Source organism: Balearica regulorum, chromosome 3, assembly GCF_011004875.1.
Source record: "Balearica regulorum gibbericeps isolate bBalReg1 chromosome 3, bBalReg1.pri, whole genome shotgun sequence".
NCBI lineage: Eukaryota > Metazoa > Chordata > Aves > Gruiformes > Gruidae > Balearica > Balearica regulorum.
In genome coordinates, this window is record NC_046186.1 from 114,503,899 (window position 1) to 114,525,278 (window position 21,380).

Below are 21,380 nucleotides of genomic sequence, written 5' to 3' on the forward strand. Positions count from 1 at the left end.
TCTTCCAGCTCATAGAAAAGGTGCCATCCCACTCCCTAGAGGGAAGGGTAGTTCTTGGGGGACACGCAGTAAGTTGCAAGAGGTAGCCTGGCACTAGAGCAGTGTCTGGGTTTAGTTACAGCCCAGGAGATAGCTAGGTTTGCATCTCTACTTGTGCGGTGACCCCAAAAGCCCAGGCCTGGCTCAAGGGAGGCTGTAAGTGCAAGGCGGAGTCGCAGCTGCTGTGCCTGAAAAGCAGACTCAAAGGCTCTCCCTGTGGGAACCTTCCCACACCTGGGAAAAAAAACAAAGCCCTCTTGGCAGCCATGGGAATTCAAATTTATTTTCTTCCTTTTAACAACTTCCTTCTAAACACATCAGTTTGCCACCAGTAACTTCACAGGCCAAAGGCTCTTGGAAAAAACTACTAGCTTCTTCCCAGCCTTACTGGCAGCATGCATGCCAAGAAGTGCAGCCAGCTTTCCCCTGGCAGCCCTTCTCCCCAGCAGGCCGGCCGGCAGCTTTCCTCCCTGACTGCCTGCCCAAACAAAAAAAGGGGCTGCTCCCTGACCTCCGCCAGCAGCAGTGTCCTAGGGTGTCTGGCTGTGCCACACATGCTCTGTCAGGCAGCACTGCGATATATTCTATTTGCTGGGAAAGCATCCAGCATGTGTTTGGGACCACTCACTGCACCCCTGCTAAGAGGGTCAGGATGTCTGTGTTGCTCCCCCATGACTGCCACTGGGGTCCTTGTCACCACACCTGTCGTGGCTGTTGCAGCATGTGACAATCATCCCACGTGCCCAAGTAATGCCTACGCCCCAAATTCAGTGTGGTTCATATCCTATTTCCCAGCAGAGACTGCAATGCTTCCACCGTGCTGTCCGCTAAACTCCTCGGTGCCACGTGAGCAAGTGTGGACACCCTTGATGCACAGCAGCTGACTGGCCTCCTGTTTCCTTGACCTCCATACGAATTACTGTACATAAGCTCTGTAAGCCCTAGGAGAAAGACTCACAGCCTATCCAACCTGCTAATGTCCCGAGTGAGAACTGTGTTTTTCCTCTGGGCATCGCTATGATGTTCCCAGCCCACAGACCCAGCACAGCCCTGCGCTCACCATTCCTCAGGGCTTTTCCAGGCAGTGCCTTGGGTCGGGGCTTGTACAGCGGTGGTGTAAGACGACCAAGTCCTTCGCAGGATGAGACAAAAACCCTTGCTGGATGGTGGTAACAAAACCTCTCCCCTCTGAAGAGAATTAAAACAGCGTTAAATGTGATTTAAAACTTGTCAGGAAACGGCTTTGCTATCTCCTTCCCCACCCCCCGTATATATTTCTCCCCTCTTTTCTCTTTCTCCTCACACAAAGCCCGCCCACAGCCTCGCGGTGCGCCCCGCCCCCAGGGGCGGACCTGCTGTCCGCACAGACGCTCTCGCCGGCTCGGGGGTGCTGTAGGGAGGTGCTGCGTCTGCCATCACCATCCGGGTCTTGCGTCAGCTTGGGGTTAGCCGCCTTCTCGCCCCGCAGCGCCGTGCCTGCAGCTCTTCTGGCCGTGCCTGCCGGCAGCCAAGATGGGTCTGCCCGCTTCACCTCGCCCTTTGCCTACATGGCGGCCGGCGGCCGTCGTCTCCCGCCCGGTAGCGGGGACGGGGGGGTGAGGCCAGGCTCGACCCGGGACAACCCTGGCGTGCTTTTGGCTTTCCCCTTATTCCACTCTGCGATGTTTTGCTGTCCGTGGGATTCTGCAGCCTGCTTTTCTCCTCAGAAAGTGTAGAGGCGAGGCGGGGGGTGCGGGGAGATGGCAGCCGTGGCGGGGGTTCTGGCTTTGGGGAGGCCTGGCTTATCACACCAGGCCTGTGGGGAGCTGTCTGGTGTTGCTTTTGTTTCACTTCACTGCCAAGGGAGCAGTTGTTGAAATAACACGTGTCTACCTGCAGGAAAGGGGGAAAGAACCGAAGTTGAGAGGAAGAGGACCCCCTCTCCTAATCCCCCCCTAAACCAGCTGAGTGGGGCAGCTGGTAAGGCCCATGCCTTGCACCCACCAGTGTGCCCCATTGCACCTCCTGTGGTGTGCCGTCAACCCAGCGTGTTTGTGCAGGACTGGCTGCATGTGTTTGTCCGGGAAGTTCCTGGTTCAGCACAGTGCCACTGATCAAGGGTGGCCTGGAGGAAAATCCAGTTTCTTCCTGATAGTGTGTTTGTCCTGGTTGCTCACTGAAAATAATGAGCTAATGGCAGAGGGTGGGAAACGGGATTTGGGTTTCATGGGCCTGTGGCTTGCTTTGCCGGCTGGGTTACGTGGCTGCCTTAAAACACATTTCCTGGTCGAGGTTTGACGCAGCACAGGCTATCAGTGTTGGCGTCAAAGCACCGCTAGATAAACCTTTTGGGAAAATACCTGCTCCTCCAGAAGAGGGAGGGGAGGATGTCAGCTGTAATTGCTGGGTTGACAGCACATCGCAGGAGGTGCAATGGGGCACATTGGTGGCTTCTTATAAAGAAAATCTTGGCTTTATTTCTAGAGCGTACCAGCCACTTTCCAGGAGGTCTCCATTGCTGTCAAAAAGATTCAAGGGCATTACTAGATGTGCTGTTTCTGATTCCTAGAAAAAACTTTTCTCTGTGCCAGACCTCACAAACAGTGGTATATGTGATGACTGACTGTTGACATCAGTAGACATATGTGCTTTGAAAGGTCACACTGTCTGTCAGCCTGATCAGCTGATGCAAAGCATGTAACCAACCTGTTTGTTTCATTCCAGTGAGCTGGGATTGACAAACCATGAAGGAAGGAGGGGATCCTGAAGTAGTGACAGACTGTTTGCTCCCAGATCCTGTCGAAGGGCACTACTTCAGCATCAGTGCTGTTCCCAGGTATGGCACAGAGGTAATAGCATGACTCTTACATGTGCCTGAAGATCCAGGGCTGAGCTGAAGTCTTGCTTGTCCTCACAAACAAGTCTCTCCATCGGTTTTGGGAGCAGAACTGCTGTAGCCTTCACTTACGCTACCTTACATGGTCAAACTGCACTCTGAAATTGTTGCAGGACTAGAGAGAGCTGATCCAAGGGAAAACTTTTTTTGTTGTTTTTTAAAAGTGGTTGTTTTGGTTGTTTGTTTTTTTTAACCTGAACCTGATCATCAAATGGCTGCACATGTTAGCTCTGTCATGGCAATACGAGGGAGGAGGCCGGCATAGGCATCTGGCAGAGATGGCCAGGATTACAGCAGCTCGTATCAATGACAGCCTTAAAATGCTGTGGTACCACATCAGCAGCTCCTCTTGCTGTAATCTCCCACTTTCCCTTGGAGGGATGGGATTAGTTGGATTTTTGGTGTGGGGTTTTTTTTCCAGACCAAGGACTGAAATAGGCAGTTTTGTTCTCTAAAATATTCATCTACTTAAAAAGTAGCACAAATAATAAAAACAGTATTTGAGGAAAGTTTCTCCTTCTCTGTGTTCCTTATGCACAGATCATCTGTGTTTTGGGACATGAAGAGCAATGGAGGAGAAGCTTCCCTCTGAAGTGACTGTTGGGGAGCAGCGGGTTGTGTACTTTGTTTTGCTTTTAACCTTCCACTCTGTTTTTCCTGGTAACTTTCAATGAATGCACTGACCTTGCTTGTCCCTCCAAGGCAAGGCAGCTGATCTCCAGTATCACAGCCAACATCTCCACTCTGTTCATTAGCAAGTTAGCCAGCATTCTGCAAAGGTCAGAGGTGCATCATAGTTTACTCAACACAGAAGCACCTAATGAATGGTGTGGGGTTTTTTAAAAAAATCTGCATTGGGGTATTCACTTCATTTTTCAGTACTAATCCCTTTTAGGCATTTCTTTGGCCCCTGTGGCTGTAACATTCCTCACTGACAATACTCCTGAGATAAGACTGTGTTGCCCTCTTCATTTTATAGAAGAGGAAATAAATGTAAGCCGGCAGGGTCTCAAGCTGTTGTATGACCACTGGATCTGGTTCCTCTGTCCTATCAGTCTACCAAAATAGCAGAAGGATACAGCTGGATGGAGAGGGGCAGCACAGATAGCCACAATCTGTGGTCTTTTTTTTGCCTTTTTTTTTTTTTTTTTTTAAATTCACAAAACAGGTGAAGGAAGGAACTTGCACAAAATCTCCTGGAGTCTCTGTGAGAGGTGGGAATTAAATTCGCCTTTTAGAAGAAACACTCTTGTTCTGTCCGTGTTTTTTCCATGAAAAGCATCATCTGTTACTTGAGTGAGGGGAAAATACTGATGTCCGCTCACATTTACCCCACTCAATCGTGTCATCAGTGCTCAATGGGTGTTTACGTGAAGCTCCTGCCTGAAAGTCCTTCTGGCATAAGGCCTTGCAGTAAGAACTGGGTCAATTCCTCCTGTATTTGGTGTTGCTAGAGATGTGAGTGGGAGTACAACAGTGCTCTACTCAGGGCCTTAACTGTTAGTGGAGAGTCTCAGCTGTCTCACAAGGGGTTGTGCAGAATGGCCAAAGGCTAGTGGCTGAGGTATTAGGTGGAAACAGGGTGTTTGGGGCTCTTGCACATCTTTCCTTGCAAGTGTCTTCCCTTGAGGTCTAAAGACTCCCTTTTACTGTGTCAGTGCTAATCATGCTTCAGCCCAAGGATTCCTACTTGCTCCCCTCTGTTTGTTGTTCTGTGAGCTCCTACCCCATGAAATTTTTGCCTTTTACTCCTCTCCTGCCCCAGACACTTGTGTGGGTGTGCTTGGAGCTGCTGGAGTGGAACGCTTTAGTTTCATCCTCTCCAAAAGAATTGGCTATCCACTGTGGCTCTTGGTGCAGAGCTGGATGGCGTCTGCCCTGCCCTGCTCTCCACCTAGCTGTGGACTCCTGCCCTCTGCAGTGGTGGACTGGTTCAGGGCACTCGAGAAGTGTGTTGGGATGTGGGGATGCTTCAACCACAGTTTTCCAAAGTGGTGTGCGCAGGGTATGTAACATGGCTGCCCTCCCCCACGAAATCCTTGCTATCCCTGTGGGGTTGAGACTACCAAGTTTTAAGATGTTCTTTCCTGCTAGTGAGCATGATGAATTTAATGAATCAGGAAGGATAGGTTTAACTTGTGACATTTAGAAGCATCAGTGGTAAGGGGAAGGGACCCTGAAGAACATGTTTCATTTAAATTGCACACATAATATACCTTGAAGTGAATACACTCCATAGCTTTCTAGTTTTGAGGCCTGAATATGTGCTTCTGGGAAGCCTCTAAAAAAGCCATATTTGTTGTGGACCCCTAGTTATCCTACTTAGGGCTGAGGGCTGTTGTCCATGGGTTTTGTTCTTCATTTACATCTTTAAATTTGCTCTTGTTTTCTTAAGTACCAATATGCTAGAATAGCTTGTCTCAGCTCATAAAGCAGTGCAAAAATGTCAGATTGTTTGTGTTGACTTCTGCTTGGATTTTTCACACTCTAAAAACCCAGCTCAGTCACATTTGTATCTCTGCAGGGGGACCATGGAAGGAAAAGAGATGTCACCAAGTCATCACTCGGAGGAGAGCAACGTATTGGACCTACCTTCTGTTTGTGACCTAGCAGAGCACTTTCTGCCTCCACACAGCTCTGAAAACAGTGAGGAGCTTTTACATTCTGTGGATACTTTTCCCTCTCCACTCACAGGTAACAGCTCCTGCCTCTCCACATGCTCTTTGTTTAGGCAGTGCGTTATTTAGGCAGTGCGTCATTTGACTGAGTAACAGCAGTCTGACAGCGGTGCATCTGCCTTCTCTTAAAACATAGTTTACCAGAACTACAGTCTGTTCCAGCTGTACAGATACAGTGTGAACTGTGGGTCCATGAGACACAGGAGTTCAGAGGATACTATCAGCTGCTAATGTTTTAACAACACTGTTTCTTCATGTTCAGCATCTTCTCAGAGGAAGAGAGTTACTTGAACTAACCCACAGAGCAATCCTCCACGCATCAGTGGGAAATACTGTCTCAAATTACCATAGCCAATAAGAAATGTTTTTAAAGTTTTCCTTATGTTCTTCGTGTGCTCATCATGTATCTTCCACTCATGAACCCAGGATGTGGCCTCTGTAGCCCATTACTTTGAAACTGTAACAGTGAGTGTTTGCTTGTGCTAATGACATGAGTGTGATGAGAACTGCTTCAGTTCAGCTCTTGGGAGACAGCAGTTTCCTCACATGAAGGAGAACCGATTCCTGCAGAAGTAACATTTTAGGTCAGCCACTACTGCAGATTCTCAGGAGTAATGGTGTATCTGAGAAGATCAAAGGATAGCTGGCACATTCTGATTACTGCACCCCTCAGCCAAGTCAGTGTGAATGTATGGCAACAAGCGTGAAATCAAAATGCGCTGGCCCAGTGACACTTCTTGACATATATTCATACTATCTGGGCTGAAGGTTGTAGTAATTATATTTGGGAGGAAAATAAAATCTGATCAGCAAATAATGGGTGGAGATGGTTTGTCAAGGTACCTGAGCAGGTGAAATGTCACTGATGACACTTCTGGTTGCTTTAGAGTCTTAAGTAGTGTAAACATAGAGTTTGGCTTCTCTTCTTCCTCTGGCACTGTGTGGTTTACTTTGGCCTAGTTCCAAGAAGTCAGCTTGGAATTAGTTATGTGAGTTTTTTCAGTCGGAATTCCACTATTTTGCATGCTAAACAGGTAAACAGCGGGATCTACCAAACTAATCTAGCTCTGTTGATGTTGACTACTTGCCTGCACAGTTGTCTTCACCTCTAATTGTGGAACATCCAGAACTGTAATGAAATCTGCGAACAGTAGATACCAATCCTTGCTTTGGTTTTCCTGTGCAGACCAGGAAGTCATATGTCTTATGTTACTAATGATGCAAATCTTCTACTGTAACCTCTACTTTAAACCATGATCCATATCATATTCCATGCTCCATATTGCAGTAGAGGAATAGTGTATCTGGTTTGAGGTTTTGCTTTTGTTTTTTGTGCGTAAGTGGCAACCACCACAAGGAATGTCTACTCAGATTTCACAAGCCCAGTGTTGCAGGTATGGAGAAATTCTGGGAGCCTGTGAGGCAGTTCCTGCAGTGTGTGTAGGGTGGCTTATTTGCTCAAACACCATTTAGTGTGGCTCAGGGCAACGGGCCTTGATATGGGATGTGCAGAACTGCATGACCACTCAGTAGTACTAAGACTGGTCTGAGGCATAGCGGCGGTGACGTAGGTGGAAGTAAAGATAGGCAGCTCTAAACTCAGATGACAGCTCACAGTGCATGTGCAGAATATGTAGCTAAAGCTCAGTACTGAGGTATGCGGAGAGGCCAGGTCCTGCCTCCTTGCTGTCTCCAACACTCCTGGTGTCAGCGGGGATTCCAGGTGTGCTGAGGAGGGCAGATCAGGCCTATAAACCCTCTCCATTGCTTGTTTTAAAGACCTCTCACAACTAAAACCACTTTGCAATAACTATGGGATGCATACTGTGAAATGGTTTTTTACCCTGTGCTCCTGGTAGTGAAATAACCAAGTATCACGTCGGACTCAGTTCATGCTTTGATTATTTCAGTTCCTTGCTCCTTATGACAGCATCAAACCAACATACGTACTCACTTAAACTCTTTTTCTTTGAGGCAACTTCAGCTTTCAAAGCCATTGAGTTTCATCGGTGTGACAGAAGAGGCCGGAGGATGGTTTTGAAAACAGTCTGCCTGTGTCAGATGTTATTGGACAAGCAAGTTCTGTTGAATGTATCTTGGGAAAGGAAGCCCCTCTGCTTGTTTGTTTTCTCATGAGACATTGTAAACTGCTGCCGTGACACAAGATAAATTAGGAGAGCAGGAGTGGCTATAGCTTGCGCCCCCACAGTATGACCAGAAGATTGCATCCTAGGGCAGGATGGATGATGAGTCTTCTCATCAAACTTGAAAGATTTTTATTAGGGGTAAGGATCTTCCTTAATGATTCAAAAGCATTTCCGTGTCTCTGGGAATGTAACAGCTTCCTTAGGAAAGAAGCAGACTGACAGGACAGGCTGTGTTTTCTGACATGTCACATGAACTGGACTGAGACTGACTAAAATATCATGCCATCCCAGCCTCAGGAGTCAGAAATGGATACGGAAGTATTCCTAGTGCCTGAGTCACTTGTAATAGCTCTTAATAGTCTGGGGAGGCTCCGTCACTTGTAATAGCAGAAGATAGTACCCATTAGCCATGAAAACAGGGCCTTATGAAAGCAGACATCCATAGGCAAGAAGAATGTAGTCCTGTGGGAATACTGCTAAATGTCTAAGTTTTGTATAAATGAGTGGTTTTAAAATTTGCGCGGGACTGAGGGTTCTGCTCTTGCAGCAAACATGCATACTTTTAGCTTATTGTCATAGACAGCTTTTAGCTTATTGTCATAGAGGGTTCAAGTGTTTAAACAGTGATAGACTGAGAAAATGAAATTGGATCAGTGAACTTTTCAGTATGCTTCCTTTGTTTTTATTACCCCATACTGGAAAAGAATAATATAAAAAATTCATTGTTTATAGTGTTTCTAATCTGTATCACTCAATAGCTGATGCTGCAGCAGTACATTACTACTTCCTTTGGATCAAGAAAAGTTGCCAGCAAAAGTTCTTACTTGGCAATGCTCGAGTGTGTGTGGGGAAGCCTTAAATTATTTGGAGTAATATTTGAAACACAGCTAATAAATGTTGTTTACAATGTAATAAGTCACTGGTAATGTTACTTTTTCTTGTAGGGCAGTGAACCAGGGCATACCAGGGACAGTGGAAACATAGTCTGCCTGGAAAAATAGCAGCCTAAGAAAGGGTTAGAGAATAGACTACAGATGTGGTGTAGGCAGGGTCCTGGGCTCTGCCCTTGCTGCAGAGCTGGGTTTGCCAGCACAGCCCTGGAGTGATTCTACAATGCTTGGAGGCAGTGTTTGAAAGTTCAGCCATGGCACCGTGCTTGGGAGATTGTCTGAAGCATGGTGGAGTTCTGCCCCATCTGTCCACGTGGCTGTCTCCTTGTTTGTCCTGTAGCTTCTTCCTTAATCACTTTTTCTTTGTAATGAAAAGTAGTAAAAAAGCTGTGTCCTTGGGAGAATGAATGGGTAGACAGGGTCATCCAGTGGAAGGGGAAGGTACATGGAAAATGTAGTGTCACAGGAACAGAGAAAATAGAGGGAGGATGACAGTAGGAAAGGAAGGATGATGCTGGAGAGATGGGGTGAAGGAAGACAGAGTTCACTGTGTGATTGGAGAGGCCTGTGTGTATCTAAAAGCTGGCTAGCTTTTTTAAAAAAATAAATAATAAAACCCAGTTTGGGAGGATAGAGGTGTTCAACCTTTAGTTGCCTCTCCAAAAGCACTGCTTCTGTTCCTGCAATTTGCTTCAGGTTTGAGCCTGGGCTTACCTTTGGTTATTTTCCATAGACTTCCCTGACCTCTCTAATGCAGCAAGAGTCCCATGCTGCCCCTGACTGTGCTTCTTATTCCTGCTCCATCCTTAGAGCTGGTACTCAGGTGGCCAGGTGAGGAGTCAGCTCAGGGAATTGACCCAACTTGCTGGGCAGCCACATGAATGTTTGTATGGAGGAGATGGGGACTGCTGCTCTTGCTGGCAGCAGTACAAGTATATGCCAAGATACAGCAGCCTACAACATGTCCTGTCTTTCATATGGGATTGCAGTGTTTCCAGAATAGTGGCTTTTGGAAAAAGTAATGTTAGAGTATTAATTGCTTTTCTGATGTGGCTATAGGTTCACTTTGATAGACTGTGTTTTCTGTAGGCTTCCTTCAAAAATAGTCCTTTTGGAAGAAGTAGTGAGGGCTTGGGGGAAATGAAGCAGAACCATTTCACCAGAGACTCACTGGCTTCAGGCAAATTAGTCCGTCTGGGCCGCGGCACTGCTGCTGAAATTGCCACTCAAATCAAGAGGACACTTGATGACAAGATTATCCCAGTTTAAAAATAAAAGCCATTGTGATTTTTGGACTGTTCCAGTTGCTTTTTTGGTTTTCAATCAACCAAGCATGTGTGTTAAACAAAGCAGAGATATCCTGCCTGTTAACGCAGTACTCAGTTCTGTAGGGAATTGCAATTTCTCTGAAAAAAATGCTACACATACCCAGTGAATTTACATGCTTAGTTTTGCAGTGGGTTGCTATATCTTTTATTAGCAACTGAGGAGTCACATTAATGTTGGTGCATGTGTTCTGACTTGTCCTTAAATGCTCTCTGCTGTTTACCACTTCCACTTGCCTGTCAAGAGTTGCTTCATCTCTTTCGCAGAAGTGGGTTGTGTTTACTGAGGAAATCTGGCATGGTTTGTGCTTTTTTTGTAAGGCAGTTGTGCACAAGTGCTGACATAGAAGCTGAAAATGAAAGGAGCAGGCCGTACTTGTCATGTCAGCAGCAACCTTTCAGGGCTGGCACTTGTTGGGTGCTTGGAGATTCTGTTCAGCCCAGAACTCAGTGTAGAAATTGTAGCTCAGCCAGCCACGCTATCACTGCTATCAAAAGTTGCAGAATTTCCAAAATATGTTTTTGTCTGGCCATGCTAAAGACAACCAGAAGGCCTTTATATGTAGTCTCATTTAATAGATCTATGTAACTTTGTAAATCCAAAACACGTGTGATATTTTAAATCACTTTCAGACTGAGCCACAGCTGAGCTAAGAAGGACTTGTACTTGCACTTCTGGCTGCCATGGTTAGGTGCAGAGACTTCTGATAGTCTCCCTTTACCAAGAAGATATATTGCCCTAAAAATATTTTACTTTTTGGCTTGATGTGGGGGTGAAGGAAAGGGTGCTGTACGGAGGTGCTTTGTGCTGTTATGTCTCCTTCGACTGCAGGAAGTTAACATGCTCTCCCACTTGCAAATGCACTTCATTTTGAACTGTGATCTGAATCAACTGTTTTTTTAAGGCAGATGACCTGTGCATAACTGCCTTGGCCTTGATGAAGATCATGGCCCCTATTTTGGGAATCAGTGGATTTTTTTATTGGTTTTGGTTTGTTTCCTGCTGCCCTCTAGTGAGCAATCTCTAGTGAGCAATGTTACCCGTTTCTGATGCCACCAGCCTTGCATGCTTGGAACTTAGGGGGCTGGTGATTTTTTTCTTTTTTTTTTTCCTCCAGCTGGAGGTGGGGATGTATGTCACTGTACCCAGCTCAGACCTGTGTTGGTTTACTGCTGTTAAGAAATGATGCTAAACACTCCCCAAGGCTGATGTGGGAATACTTCTCAGGAGTGTTGGCTGCTCATTTTTTACTGCTCATTTTTTACTGCTCATTTTTTACTGCGTGAATCTTGTCATAAGGTGGTTAATGTTGCCTGTTGGTGAAGTATTTGGGTTTTGTCTGGGAATAGTCTTCCTACTTCTGTCTGTTACAATTACAGCTGTGCTGATTTTGTTATAGATATGAAGAGTCTTTCAAGCTTAGTTATATTATTTTTTTTGGGGGTGTAAGTCATTTTTTTTAGCCTTTCCAAAAGTTCTGGTTTTAGCAACTTTCTCTTTTATCCCTGATACTGGTATAAAAATCCAGTTATTTGTCAAGGCAGGTGATTTGTTTAGCTTATCAAAAGCAAAGAAGCACCTATTGTCAGGTGAATGTATTATTTTATTGGTTAATTTTAACCAAGTACACTCTCAAATAAGATCAAAATATTAGATTTTTCTTAATACTGTAGTCTTCTCAAGGGAAAGAAAAGGTGAAATGTTTCAAATTTTGTATAGATGTTGTGATCCAGTGGGGCAGATGCTGAGTGGACTTGAATTTATGCAGCTCCACTGAAGTCACGGGCAGGCCCTTGGGTCGGGTAACTACATGGCTCTGGCGAGTTTAACAGCATTAACTTTCCAAGCATCTCTTTGTGGCTCAGTTGTATTGAATATTGAATGAAGCTGCAAAGTGGAATTCATGCTACCTTACATAAGAGGAGTACAGGGAAACTGCACAACACAAAAAATAAAGCACTCTGTACCACCGAGTTGCTGAAGGTCTTGCATCTTTTATAAATTAATTTTTCGGGAATGTGTTACATAAAGCATTCAGCCAAAAATAAATCCTGGAAGAGAAGAAGGCAGTGCTTTATTCTTCGCACTCTGAGGAAGAAAACTAATCCTATTTTAAGGAGAATTAGAGCACTGTACTTATATCAGTAAGGGAAAAAACCTGAGATGTGACTTGCCTTTTAGACTTTAATGCCTCAGAGTACTTATATGTTCTGTGAAAATGAACAGTTTGTACTAAACCATTAATAATTAGAAATCAAGTCCAGAGGAAATGCTTCAGTAACAAAGACAAGGAGTTGCACGTATGCTCTGGAGTTGTCTGATGGGATTCTGTGATTCTGTATGTAAAGGAGAGCTTGGGAGTTTGGCACTCAGAGGTGCCCGGGAACAACTGTGCAGTGCAACTGCATGCTGTAGTCTAAGGTTTTCTATTGACTTGTTTGGAGTTGCATCTTCTGGTCAGAGTGAGTTTTCTTCTGCTATCCATCTCATTTTTCTCCCAGAAAAAGAGGATTTGGTAAGTTCGCTCTCAATAGGCATAGTTTCAGCTGTACCCACCAATCTAATTACCAAGACTTTTAACATGGAAAGGAGCATAATGTGTGTTCTGCATGTTATTCCTGAATCCCTAAAAAGTGCTGGGATAGTGCAGAACTTGGAATTCATATATTTGAAGGTGTCTCTGAGTGACCATCACTGTTGTTTCCTTGCATTCATTGTTCTTAATTGAGCGTATAGGCTAATTAAACCCTTGTCAGCCTCCCTGTGTGGGGGCAGAAAACAGAATGGGTTGATTTCCAATTTGGGATGCTTCCATCAAACTTTAAACAGTGAAGTGGTTTCTAAATGGTTCTAAATGTTATAAGTTTCTAAATATATCTAAGTGGTTCTAAATGTTGGCAGGAATTTTGTTTCCTCCATAAAGCCAGTCCTAAGCAGTTGCCTATCAAATTTGTAACTGGATGCTGCAGCCTTCTACTGAGAACTACTGCATGATTACTACAGAGCTGGGAGCTGGTGGCTCACCCCCAGCTGGTAGTTGCACTGTCTGCTGCTGGTCTGGTCTGTGATCCTGGGCATGGCTCTTCACTGCTGTGGTCCCTATTTCTTCTGCCTGTGGGCTCTGTGCATCTCACTCGCATAGTTGATGAGCTCCATGTGGCAGCAACCATGCTGTGCCCCGTAGCTATCTGCCATACAGAGGACAGTGAAGTTTCTATTCATCTTCTGGGATAACAGAGCCCAGCAGCACCTTTTACTTGTCTGACCCAAGTGCAAAGAACCTGTTGTGTTAAACTTTTGAAGTTTATTTAGTCCTTGTTTGGTCAGAGAAGGTGAAACAAGGTTCAGGGTAAGGAACAGTAAATACTCCCAATGGAACCATTAAGGAATGAATCAGAGAACACATTCGTCCAGTTCACCATTGAGAACAAGACGTGTTTCTGAGGTAGCTCATAACTCTTTAGGTTATTTTGCATTTTAAATTTAAAGTCTGTATGTTGTAATGGTGATGCTGTCAACTACAGTGCTGCTGTAGTTTACTAGGTGATCTAGAGCCTGAATACCAAGTTGTCAAATATGCTTATACTTAACAAGGCTTACTAACTGAATGTATGCTGCTGCATCCATTACATTGCTAAAAGATTTTTAGTGAGGCTTTTTCTTTCCTGTGTGCAAAAATGTGTTGGATTTTTTTTTTTCCAGACACCATTCGCTTTGTGGAGGTACCTCTTAAATGTTTCAGACTCCTCATTTGCAGATACTGAGCCACCTTGCCAGGAGACATGAGATTGACAAGGCCTCACATCCAATGAACTTTGGATTTAAGTGATTTTGTCAGTTCTAATTAACACACAATACAACAGTACACATCTCCAGAGAAGAAAATGCAGGACAAAGTAGTATGAGAATGCCCAAAGTGGGTCAGAGTGAAGATTGCTTGAGTGGTAATTTGTCTTCAGCAGCAGGTAACAGTGATATTTAAAGAGCAGTACAAACAGAAGTGATCCTGTCCATGCAAGCATTTAGCTACCAGGACTTCTGGTTTAGGAGCCACAGATAGCATATCACTATCACTAGCTCCTGATGAATGGCCCCTCCAGGAATTTGTCTAACTGCTTTTGGACCTCTCTGTGTCTCTCAATGTGGGAGTGGGACTGTGGGGAACCACTGGCTTTGTTTTGCGTCTTTTGCTTCCTTTGACCCCCTGCATCTTGTCAGTTCCTGCAAGCTAAGAAACAGTGTGTGATCACTGCTGTTCCCTTCTCTGAACCATTTGTGGTCTTAGAGCCTTCTTACATGTTGTTCCTGTTGTATTTTTCCAGATTAAAGAAGCCTGGTGTATTTGATTTTTATCTTAAAAAAAAAAAAAAGGGCCATTCCAAAACTTTAGCCAGCTTTAGACTATCCTTCTAGCTTGTCAGTAATCTTTTGGAGATATGGGGACAAGAACTGTGCACACTTCAATATTTGTGACATGACTCAGAGCAGCCTGTCCTTTCTTTTAGCTCTTTGTGCAATGTTTTGCTAGATTTTTTTCTTTCTCTCTCATCTCCCTGATTTGGTACCTGTATTGGAGGAAGGGAAGTCTTTCCTTGCTGGGCACTGAACTGTGACTGGGCTAGAACAGTGGTCTCAAAGGTCCTCTCCTGAAAGGTCTCTTACTACCTAATAATACATGTCTAGGATTCCTGCAGATAGGTCAAAGTTGTGTTTTGCTCTTTTCCTGGTCTTTTTCTCACTGCAGTCTGTTCACATGCTTTGTTCTCTTCTTTCCTTCCCTTATAATATTCCTTGCTTTTGTACTTTCACTGCTTTGTCTTCTATTTTGTGCTAAATTGTGGTAGTGTTTTTCCCCCTCCATGTCTCCATTGTCTGCATACAGCCACCTACCTGCTATGAATTCTGGGTAATGTGTTCCTTTTTATTCTAAAAAGTATACAGACCTTTCAGTTAACGGTCCTCAAAACAGCATGGAAATATTTACTCTGTCAGCCTGTAATTAAAGACTACAAGTCCTAAATGCTATCCTCCCACCCTGTGCTGCATGCTGAGTCTTTAACATGATCCCTAAATCAACTGTTATTGCTGGACATTTATTTCAGGAAACTTCATGGGGTTTATTGGCTTTACTTTCAAAATCCTGATGGCACAGTTTTCAATAAAATGTTTGCTCTGCATCTGCCTTTGATGTTTGTGGGGCTTGTATTTTCCATCATGGTTTTCCAGTCCTTCCTGGTTATAAGGCTCAAGGGTTTGGCTTAGACTTGAAATGGCAAAACTAAAATCTGAAGACAGTGTTTTAGTGATTTTAAAAGGTCAGACAGGCCTGTGAGTTAGGTTCAGGAAAATAAATGCTATACTACTACAGTATCTAGTGCAGGGTTTTACTGAATGTTGAGCGAGGGGGGGAATCTGTCTATCTATATGAAATGTCATGATAGCAAATCATTATTGGCATTCATTTCAAAAAGGAGGGTGCACAAAAGCTCATACCTGCTTTCAAGATGCCATATAGCTAATTTCATTATTTTAACAAATGCATTTGTAGCTTTTCTTAAAGCTCCATCTACTGGAGATGACTGTCTGTGAATGCTTTACACTAACGACAGCAGTCTGGCTGTTAGCTATAGAATATCATAAAGCTCTAAAAAGTACACAGATGGCACATACAAAAATATATATCTGTTTTAGATCTCATTAATCTTTTACCAGTTCTCTGGTGTGAGAGGGGACCTGGTTCATTTGCTGGCAATACCAGCCACACTATCAGCACACATCAATGCCAGACAGAGGGCCCCATAATAGGTACATAGAGCTGTGTCTGCCCACCAGTAGGGCTGGGGTCTTTTAATCTTGCCTTGCCCTGTGGCTGTGGTGTAAGAGTCCCTGTGGGCCACTTCTTCCTTATCTTTATTTAAGCTGTCATTCCAACTCCGGCTTTTATTTCTTTCATCATAGCTATCAGTGTTTGTCCATTGCTGTGACATAATCTAATTCAGACTGCAGTAATGTCATTATGGCAATTGTTCCTAAGGTGGCTGTGAGGCAATTTTGTACATACTTAGCCAATGCTGTTTTATCTTACCAGGCCAGCTGGTGAGCATTAGCTGTTTAAGAAAGAAGGAAGGAAGTAAATCGTGTAAATAAATGACAGAGAACAAGACTTTGTTCAATTCTTTATGAATCATTTTCCATCCTCTGAAGTGCAGATGTGGACTCCTTTGAGATGGAAAATTGTAGATTGGGAACAGAAACTATTCAAGTATGTATTTTACGGAGGAATGATAGACAACTTTAGACTCTATAAAGCCTGTGCCTTTCAGCCATCATTTGTAACTACTATGATGCCATTAAATAAGAATTTCTAACGTAGTAGAAGACCTCAAGAATTCTTACTGACCAAGATACAGACTGATACCAGGTCGGGATGGGGGTGTCTTTGGGTAGCCAGATGCTGCTGGCTCTGTAAAGTTGCAAAATACAGTGTAGACATGGCTGAAAAGCTGATCCTTGCTCTGGATTCCTCCTTAACGGGTGCTTTCCCAGGCTTCCCTGTTCTGTAAATAGGTTTTATCACATACGTAATATGAAGTTTCTTCTATGCTTGAAGCTTTCTTTTGTAGCCCTACTCAGCTTTTTCAAAAACATTAGCTCTGTTCCTTACCCCTCAGAGTCATCAGTGGAAGCGGATTTGTCCTGGAGCAACTGAACGCCAGATGTTGGCAGTCAACTGATGCTGCTGGAAGGAGCAGAGTGTTTACTGAAGTTAATAGTCCACTGTAAAACAAAGGTCCACTCGAGATGCCTGCCTTTACTACACTGAGCTCCCATCTGAAACAAATTTGTCTATAAATTTTTAGTCGGGCTCCAGAATCCTCAGGGAAAGGCTATGTTAACAGGTCTGTACAGCATCTGATATGTCTCTGGGTAGCCAGCATGGAAGCCATGGCCTAGGACGATATTTCAGCAAGTACTAGGCATTTCTTGCCTAGTCCTTCAAGACCATGACTCCAGAATGCTCTAATGCCCATGATACTAGTTTCACACACTGGTGTTGGTGTTCTTCCACGCTTCTGTGTATGACTGCAAGGAATTTACTGAATGCTCCACAGCAGTGGAATCTGGCCTGCCACTACATGGGCCTCTGGCTTGTCACGGCAGGGAGATGGAGGTTAGAGATTCTTATTTTCCTGTGACAGTTATTTTAGTGCAAAGGTGTGGTATGAATTCTTCAAGTTCCATTAGATTTTTAGAAAAGAGATAAATGCCCTGTTTTGACTCATCGGCTCAGTCTTGCCCAGGGACTGTTTTTACCACCTGCTTCTCACTCAGGTGCTGGCTTTGAGCAAGCAGTGGGAGCCATTTCCTTCACATGATTAGAATCAAAAGCATAGGCTGCTCTTGCAGAGATCCTCATCTGCTTCATTGCCCGTCTCCATTTCCTTCAGCAATATTGTGGCTCTGTGCAAGGGTGCTGAAGTGCCAGTAGAAAGAATATAAGTTGAATGAAAGTGGAGGATTCAAGAAAGGGAAAGAGGAAATTAAAGTGTCTGTGAGGTTGAGGGTGAGGCCAGGAAGCCTATGCAGAATGGGTTTTGTTGTTTAGCTAATAGGTGTTGATTCATTTTGTCACTACTTCAAAGCTGAGGAGCTCTAGCAACAATCACAGATGTAATTGTGGGGCTGGAAGGGTATGGAAAGGCAGATAGCAATGGCAGTGAAGGAGAGAATATTTCACACGTGTGGGAACTGGGCAGCATCCTGCCTTTACCTGTCACTTTGGGTTACCATTTCAAATGCAGTACACTTCCTTTTTTTCAGACAAGTTACATTTTTATGTGCTGAATTCCTACATAACCCTCTATAGCTGTACTTCTTAACATTGAGAAGTGACTGTGAACCAATGTGTCATGTTATTTGGATCCAGGTATCCAAAAAGTATTTCACCAAGCAAAGTGCAGATGGCTGGGAGAATGTCCTCTGCTTTCCTGATGCAGCAGTGAGTTTGGGTGCCACTTGTTTGCAGCAGAAGGACACAATCATCTCTTTTTCTACCAGACTTCTTTGCAGAGTCGGGAGGAACGCTGTGCTGCAGGGAGACAGACTTTCCTTCTCTGCTGTGTTGTTACCCAACTTTGAGGATCTCTCTTCAGAGGCCCGCAGGAGAGGATTTCATAGAGTGACCCTTCTTTACAACAGCAAAGCTTTTACAGGATTTCCCCATGATCTGATGTACAGAGGTTGTGACACCTGAGAGCAGGTCCTGGAGATGAATGCATCCAAGTCCACTCTTGTGCAGGATTGGGAGGTGCCTCCTCCCCACAGCAGACTGAATGTCTGGTTCCCTTCATCTCTTCTTTCTGATGTGAAATCCAGCAAGTACTCCCACCCCTTTTGCAATGCTGTGTGCCAGTAAAAATTGGGTTGAGTTTTTCGTGCTGATAAATGGCTAAGCAAAGATAATATGAACCAGATTTCAATTAATGTCTGAGCAGTGAGTGCTCTGTGTTTGAAACGTTGAGAGGCAAAGAAAGAAGTTCACTTTACTACTGTGGAGAAAAAGATTTGGTTTTCTTTAAATAACAAAACAAACACACGCACCCCCTGCCTCTAGGATGTATTTTTAGCTTTAAAATCATGCAAGAAGTTTGCATGAAAAGATTCATGGACGTGAGAGTTACATGAGAGGCAAAGACCACAGAGGAGAATAGAGGCGTTGGACTATAGCTCCTGTAGACCCTGCTGTAGCGTGTCCAGGTTAGACTTGTCCCATTTTCAGTTCTGCTTTTTAAGGAAGAGAAGCATCTTTTGTTGGAAACAACTTCAGTGATACTCCAGCTTTCCTTAACAGCTGGAGAGGAATAGCTACAAAGCAATCACGAGTCCTGTAATCCAGAGTATGCAGTTTTATAAAAAAGTGCTGCAATAATACAGTAATAGCAGCTGTGAAACATTGTAGTGTTTCCAGTCACTTTGGAGTGGAAGAACTGCTGTACAGCTGGAACATCTCCACAAAGAACTTTCATTTTTCTTCAAGAAAAAAAAATGCATGCCATGAATCCTTAAGTAATTGAAATAACTGCGGAAGGCTGTATAAGAGTGTGACTTTTCCTGTTACCTGGACACTTGTTCATGGCATCTTTTCATTAATGTTAGATTCTTTTGTGTGGGGGTCCCAAGATGTTGGTTCCTTTCTTGTATAATAAAGTTGCTCTTTGCAGCTTGGTATTATGGTCTGGTTGTAGTGCAGGTACTGCAAAAATGACCCAAGACGTATATATCTGTGTTGAGCAACCAGCAAGTGGCAAAACATGAAATGCCTGTGATAACCTTGTTATGTAAAACCAGCATTACACTTCCCTGCTGTCTGCTGCATAGTGTGCCTTGGTGTCTCAGCTTGTCAGCTGCATCACTTGTGTGTGGGTGGTGAAGATCTGTGAAAATGGCTTAAAATCCTAATTTAAATCATGAAGGATGTCTGGCTAGTACAGAACAATGAAAAAGGGCAGATTGGCTTGGAAAGCCATGCTGAGGCCATCCTGTGCCAGCCCAACAGGATTTCTTTCATAGCATAACACTATGTGGGTCACCCACATTAGCCTGGACATTTGGGAAAGCGGTGTAGCTGCATTGGTCTGAAATGCAGCTGTACCAAAGGCAGAGAACCCCAGTAATGATGCTGTGGAGCTGCCAGTAAACCCTGAGCTTCACATGTTTAATCAGATGCTCCAGGCATGTCACCCCCAGGCTAGTTGTGTTTGTAGTTTAGATACTGTGGTGATATAACACATAAATAAGAAATGTGACTCCTCAAATCTCTTTAAAAACTCTTGTTTCCATGTTTGTTCTCTTACATATGCTGTTTTGCTGGCAGCGGCTTTCATTTCTACTTGATTTCCAGTATACCTCTGGTGGGTGCATGTCTCACCTGCCCTGCACCCAGCCTTGCTGCTCGCATTGGAAAGCTTTGCATTCTGGTGCAGTTCACAGAAAGACAGCAGTTGGCATCATGCCATGTGTTGGAGTATGTTTGTACGTGAGCCTTCCTCCCACTCGAACGGTGCTCTTATGTAATTCATCATAGTTGGCTGCTGAGATAGCAAACAGCCCCCTGGAGTTGCATAAATAAATAATCAGAGAATGTTCTTTTATTACCAATTTACAGGGATAGCTTATGTAGGCAATATGTGCCAGAACACTGTGTGCTGAAATACCAGTATCTCTTGAGCATGTCTGAATGTCACTGAGATAAGGTATATGAGCCTGTATGAAGTACCTGCATGGCCTAAGCACTGAACTTGTACAGTAGTGAAGGATGTTTCTTCATTAGTCTGTTAGTGAGATTTTTACTCTTAAGTACTGTTACTTGAAAATAAATCCTTGGATAACCTGCCCAAAAGCAGAAGCAGGAGGGTGTTGTTGGAATAGAGAAGCAGGCAGTGCAGAGTTGGAGGAGGGGACAAACTTTTTTTTTGGTCCACAGCTTAGGTTATATTTATACATGAGTAAATTTTACAGTGGTATTTTCCTTTGTTAATGGATAACCCATGGATAGCATACATCAAAAATATGGCAACTTGTATGGACCTAAGGAATGCTCACCCTCACTATGCTGACCTGGTGCCTGGCCCCAAGTCCTTCTGTACTGTTCATAATACAAACTTATTCTGAATTTAATGATTTAAGCAGTTATGGTCTATAAAGATTGCAGAGAAGTATATCACCTTTACTCCTGGTCATGGTGCGGCACAAGTGGGATGGATCTGTTTCATGATATCTTATAATTCAGTAGCAATTTCTTGAAAGGGTGAACTTTCTGTTAAAGTGCTGAACTGAAGCTGAACCTGATTTACAGAGCTACCATCTGCAATCCCAGCTGAATTTAACATTGCTCTACATTGCTTCTTCTCTGGATGTCTAATGAGGTTATTCCCAGGTTAAGTTTTCTCCTGATGGAGTTTTAATTAAAAAATAATGAAGGCAACAGAAGATGCAAAATAAAATAACTTGAGAAAATCCATTTCACGCTGCACCAGTGCCTTGTGGTAGGATGTTTGTTATTGCTGCTAATTATTATTTTATACGAAGCACTTGTCTAATAGCATGTGTTCACATGTGAATAATCTGCAGAGCCTGTGGCAGCGTTCTAGAAGTGAAGTTAACTCCAGTGGTTGAGTCACTGAGTTTGTGCCAGTGGGTTTCGTTTCCGTGTTAGATTGAATGTGAGGAAACAGTAGTATTCTTCAGCCCAACAATCTTGGAATATAAAGGGAAATAGTTTTGCATTGTTAAGAAATCATGTATTGCTGTTAGCTCTTAACAGTCTGATGATCGTTAATGGAGACAGTGATTTATTCCTGATGAGGATAGCTCTGAATTTTCTTAAGAGAAAGAAGAGGAATCATTCCTTTGCAGAGGATGAATC

The 21,380-nt window shown here is 43.9% G+C and overlaps 1 protein-coding gene across 9 annotated transcripts in view; it reads left to right on the forward strand.

Moving 5' to 3' along the window:
- The first annotated feature begins 1,462 nt into the window (after nucleotides 1-1,462).
- The window catches only part of CHGB (chromogranin B), a 79,478-nt gene continuing 59,560 nt past the window's right edge, over nucleotides 1,463-21,380 (forward strand). For 3 of the 9 annotated variants that reach the window (XM_075749624.1, XM_075749630.1, XM_075749632.1), the window contains exon 1: nucleotides 5,478-5,608. Coding sequence is in view for 5 of the 9 variants with exons in the window: in XM_075749623.1 (XP_075605738.1) it covers nucleotides 2,763-2,854; nucleotides 5,439-5,608 (262 nt within the window). In the remaining 4 variants the exon portion in view is untranslated. Of the gene's footprint in view, nucleotides 1,618-1,917; nucleotides 1,999-2,740; nucleotides 2,868-3,454; nucleotides 3,529-5,438; nucleotides 5,609-21,380 lie in introns of those variants that run through there. The other 6 variants (XM_075749622.1, XM_075749623.1, XM_075749621.1 and 3 more) reach the window with 6 other exon arrangements.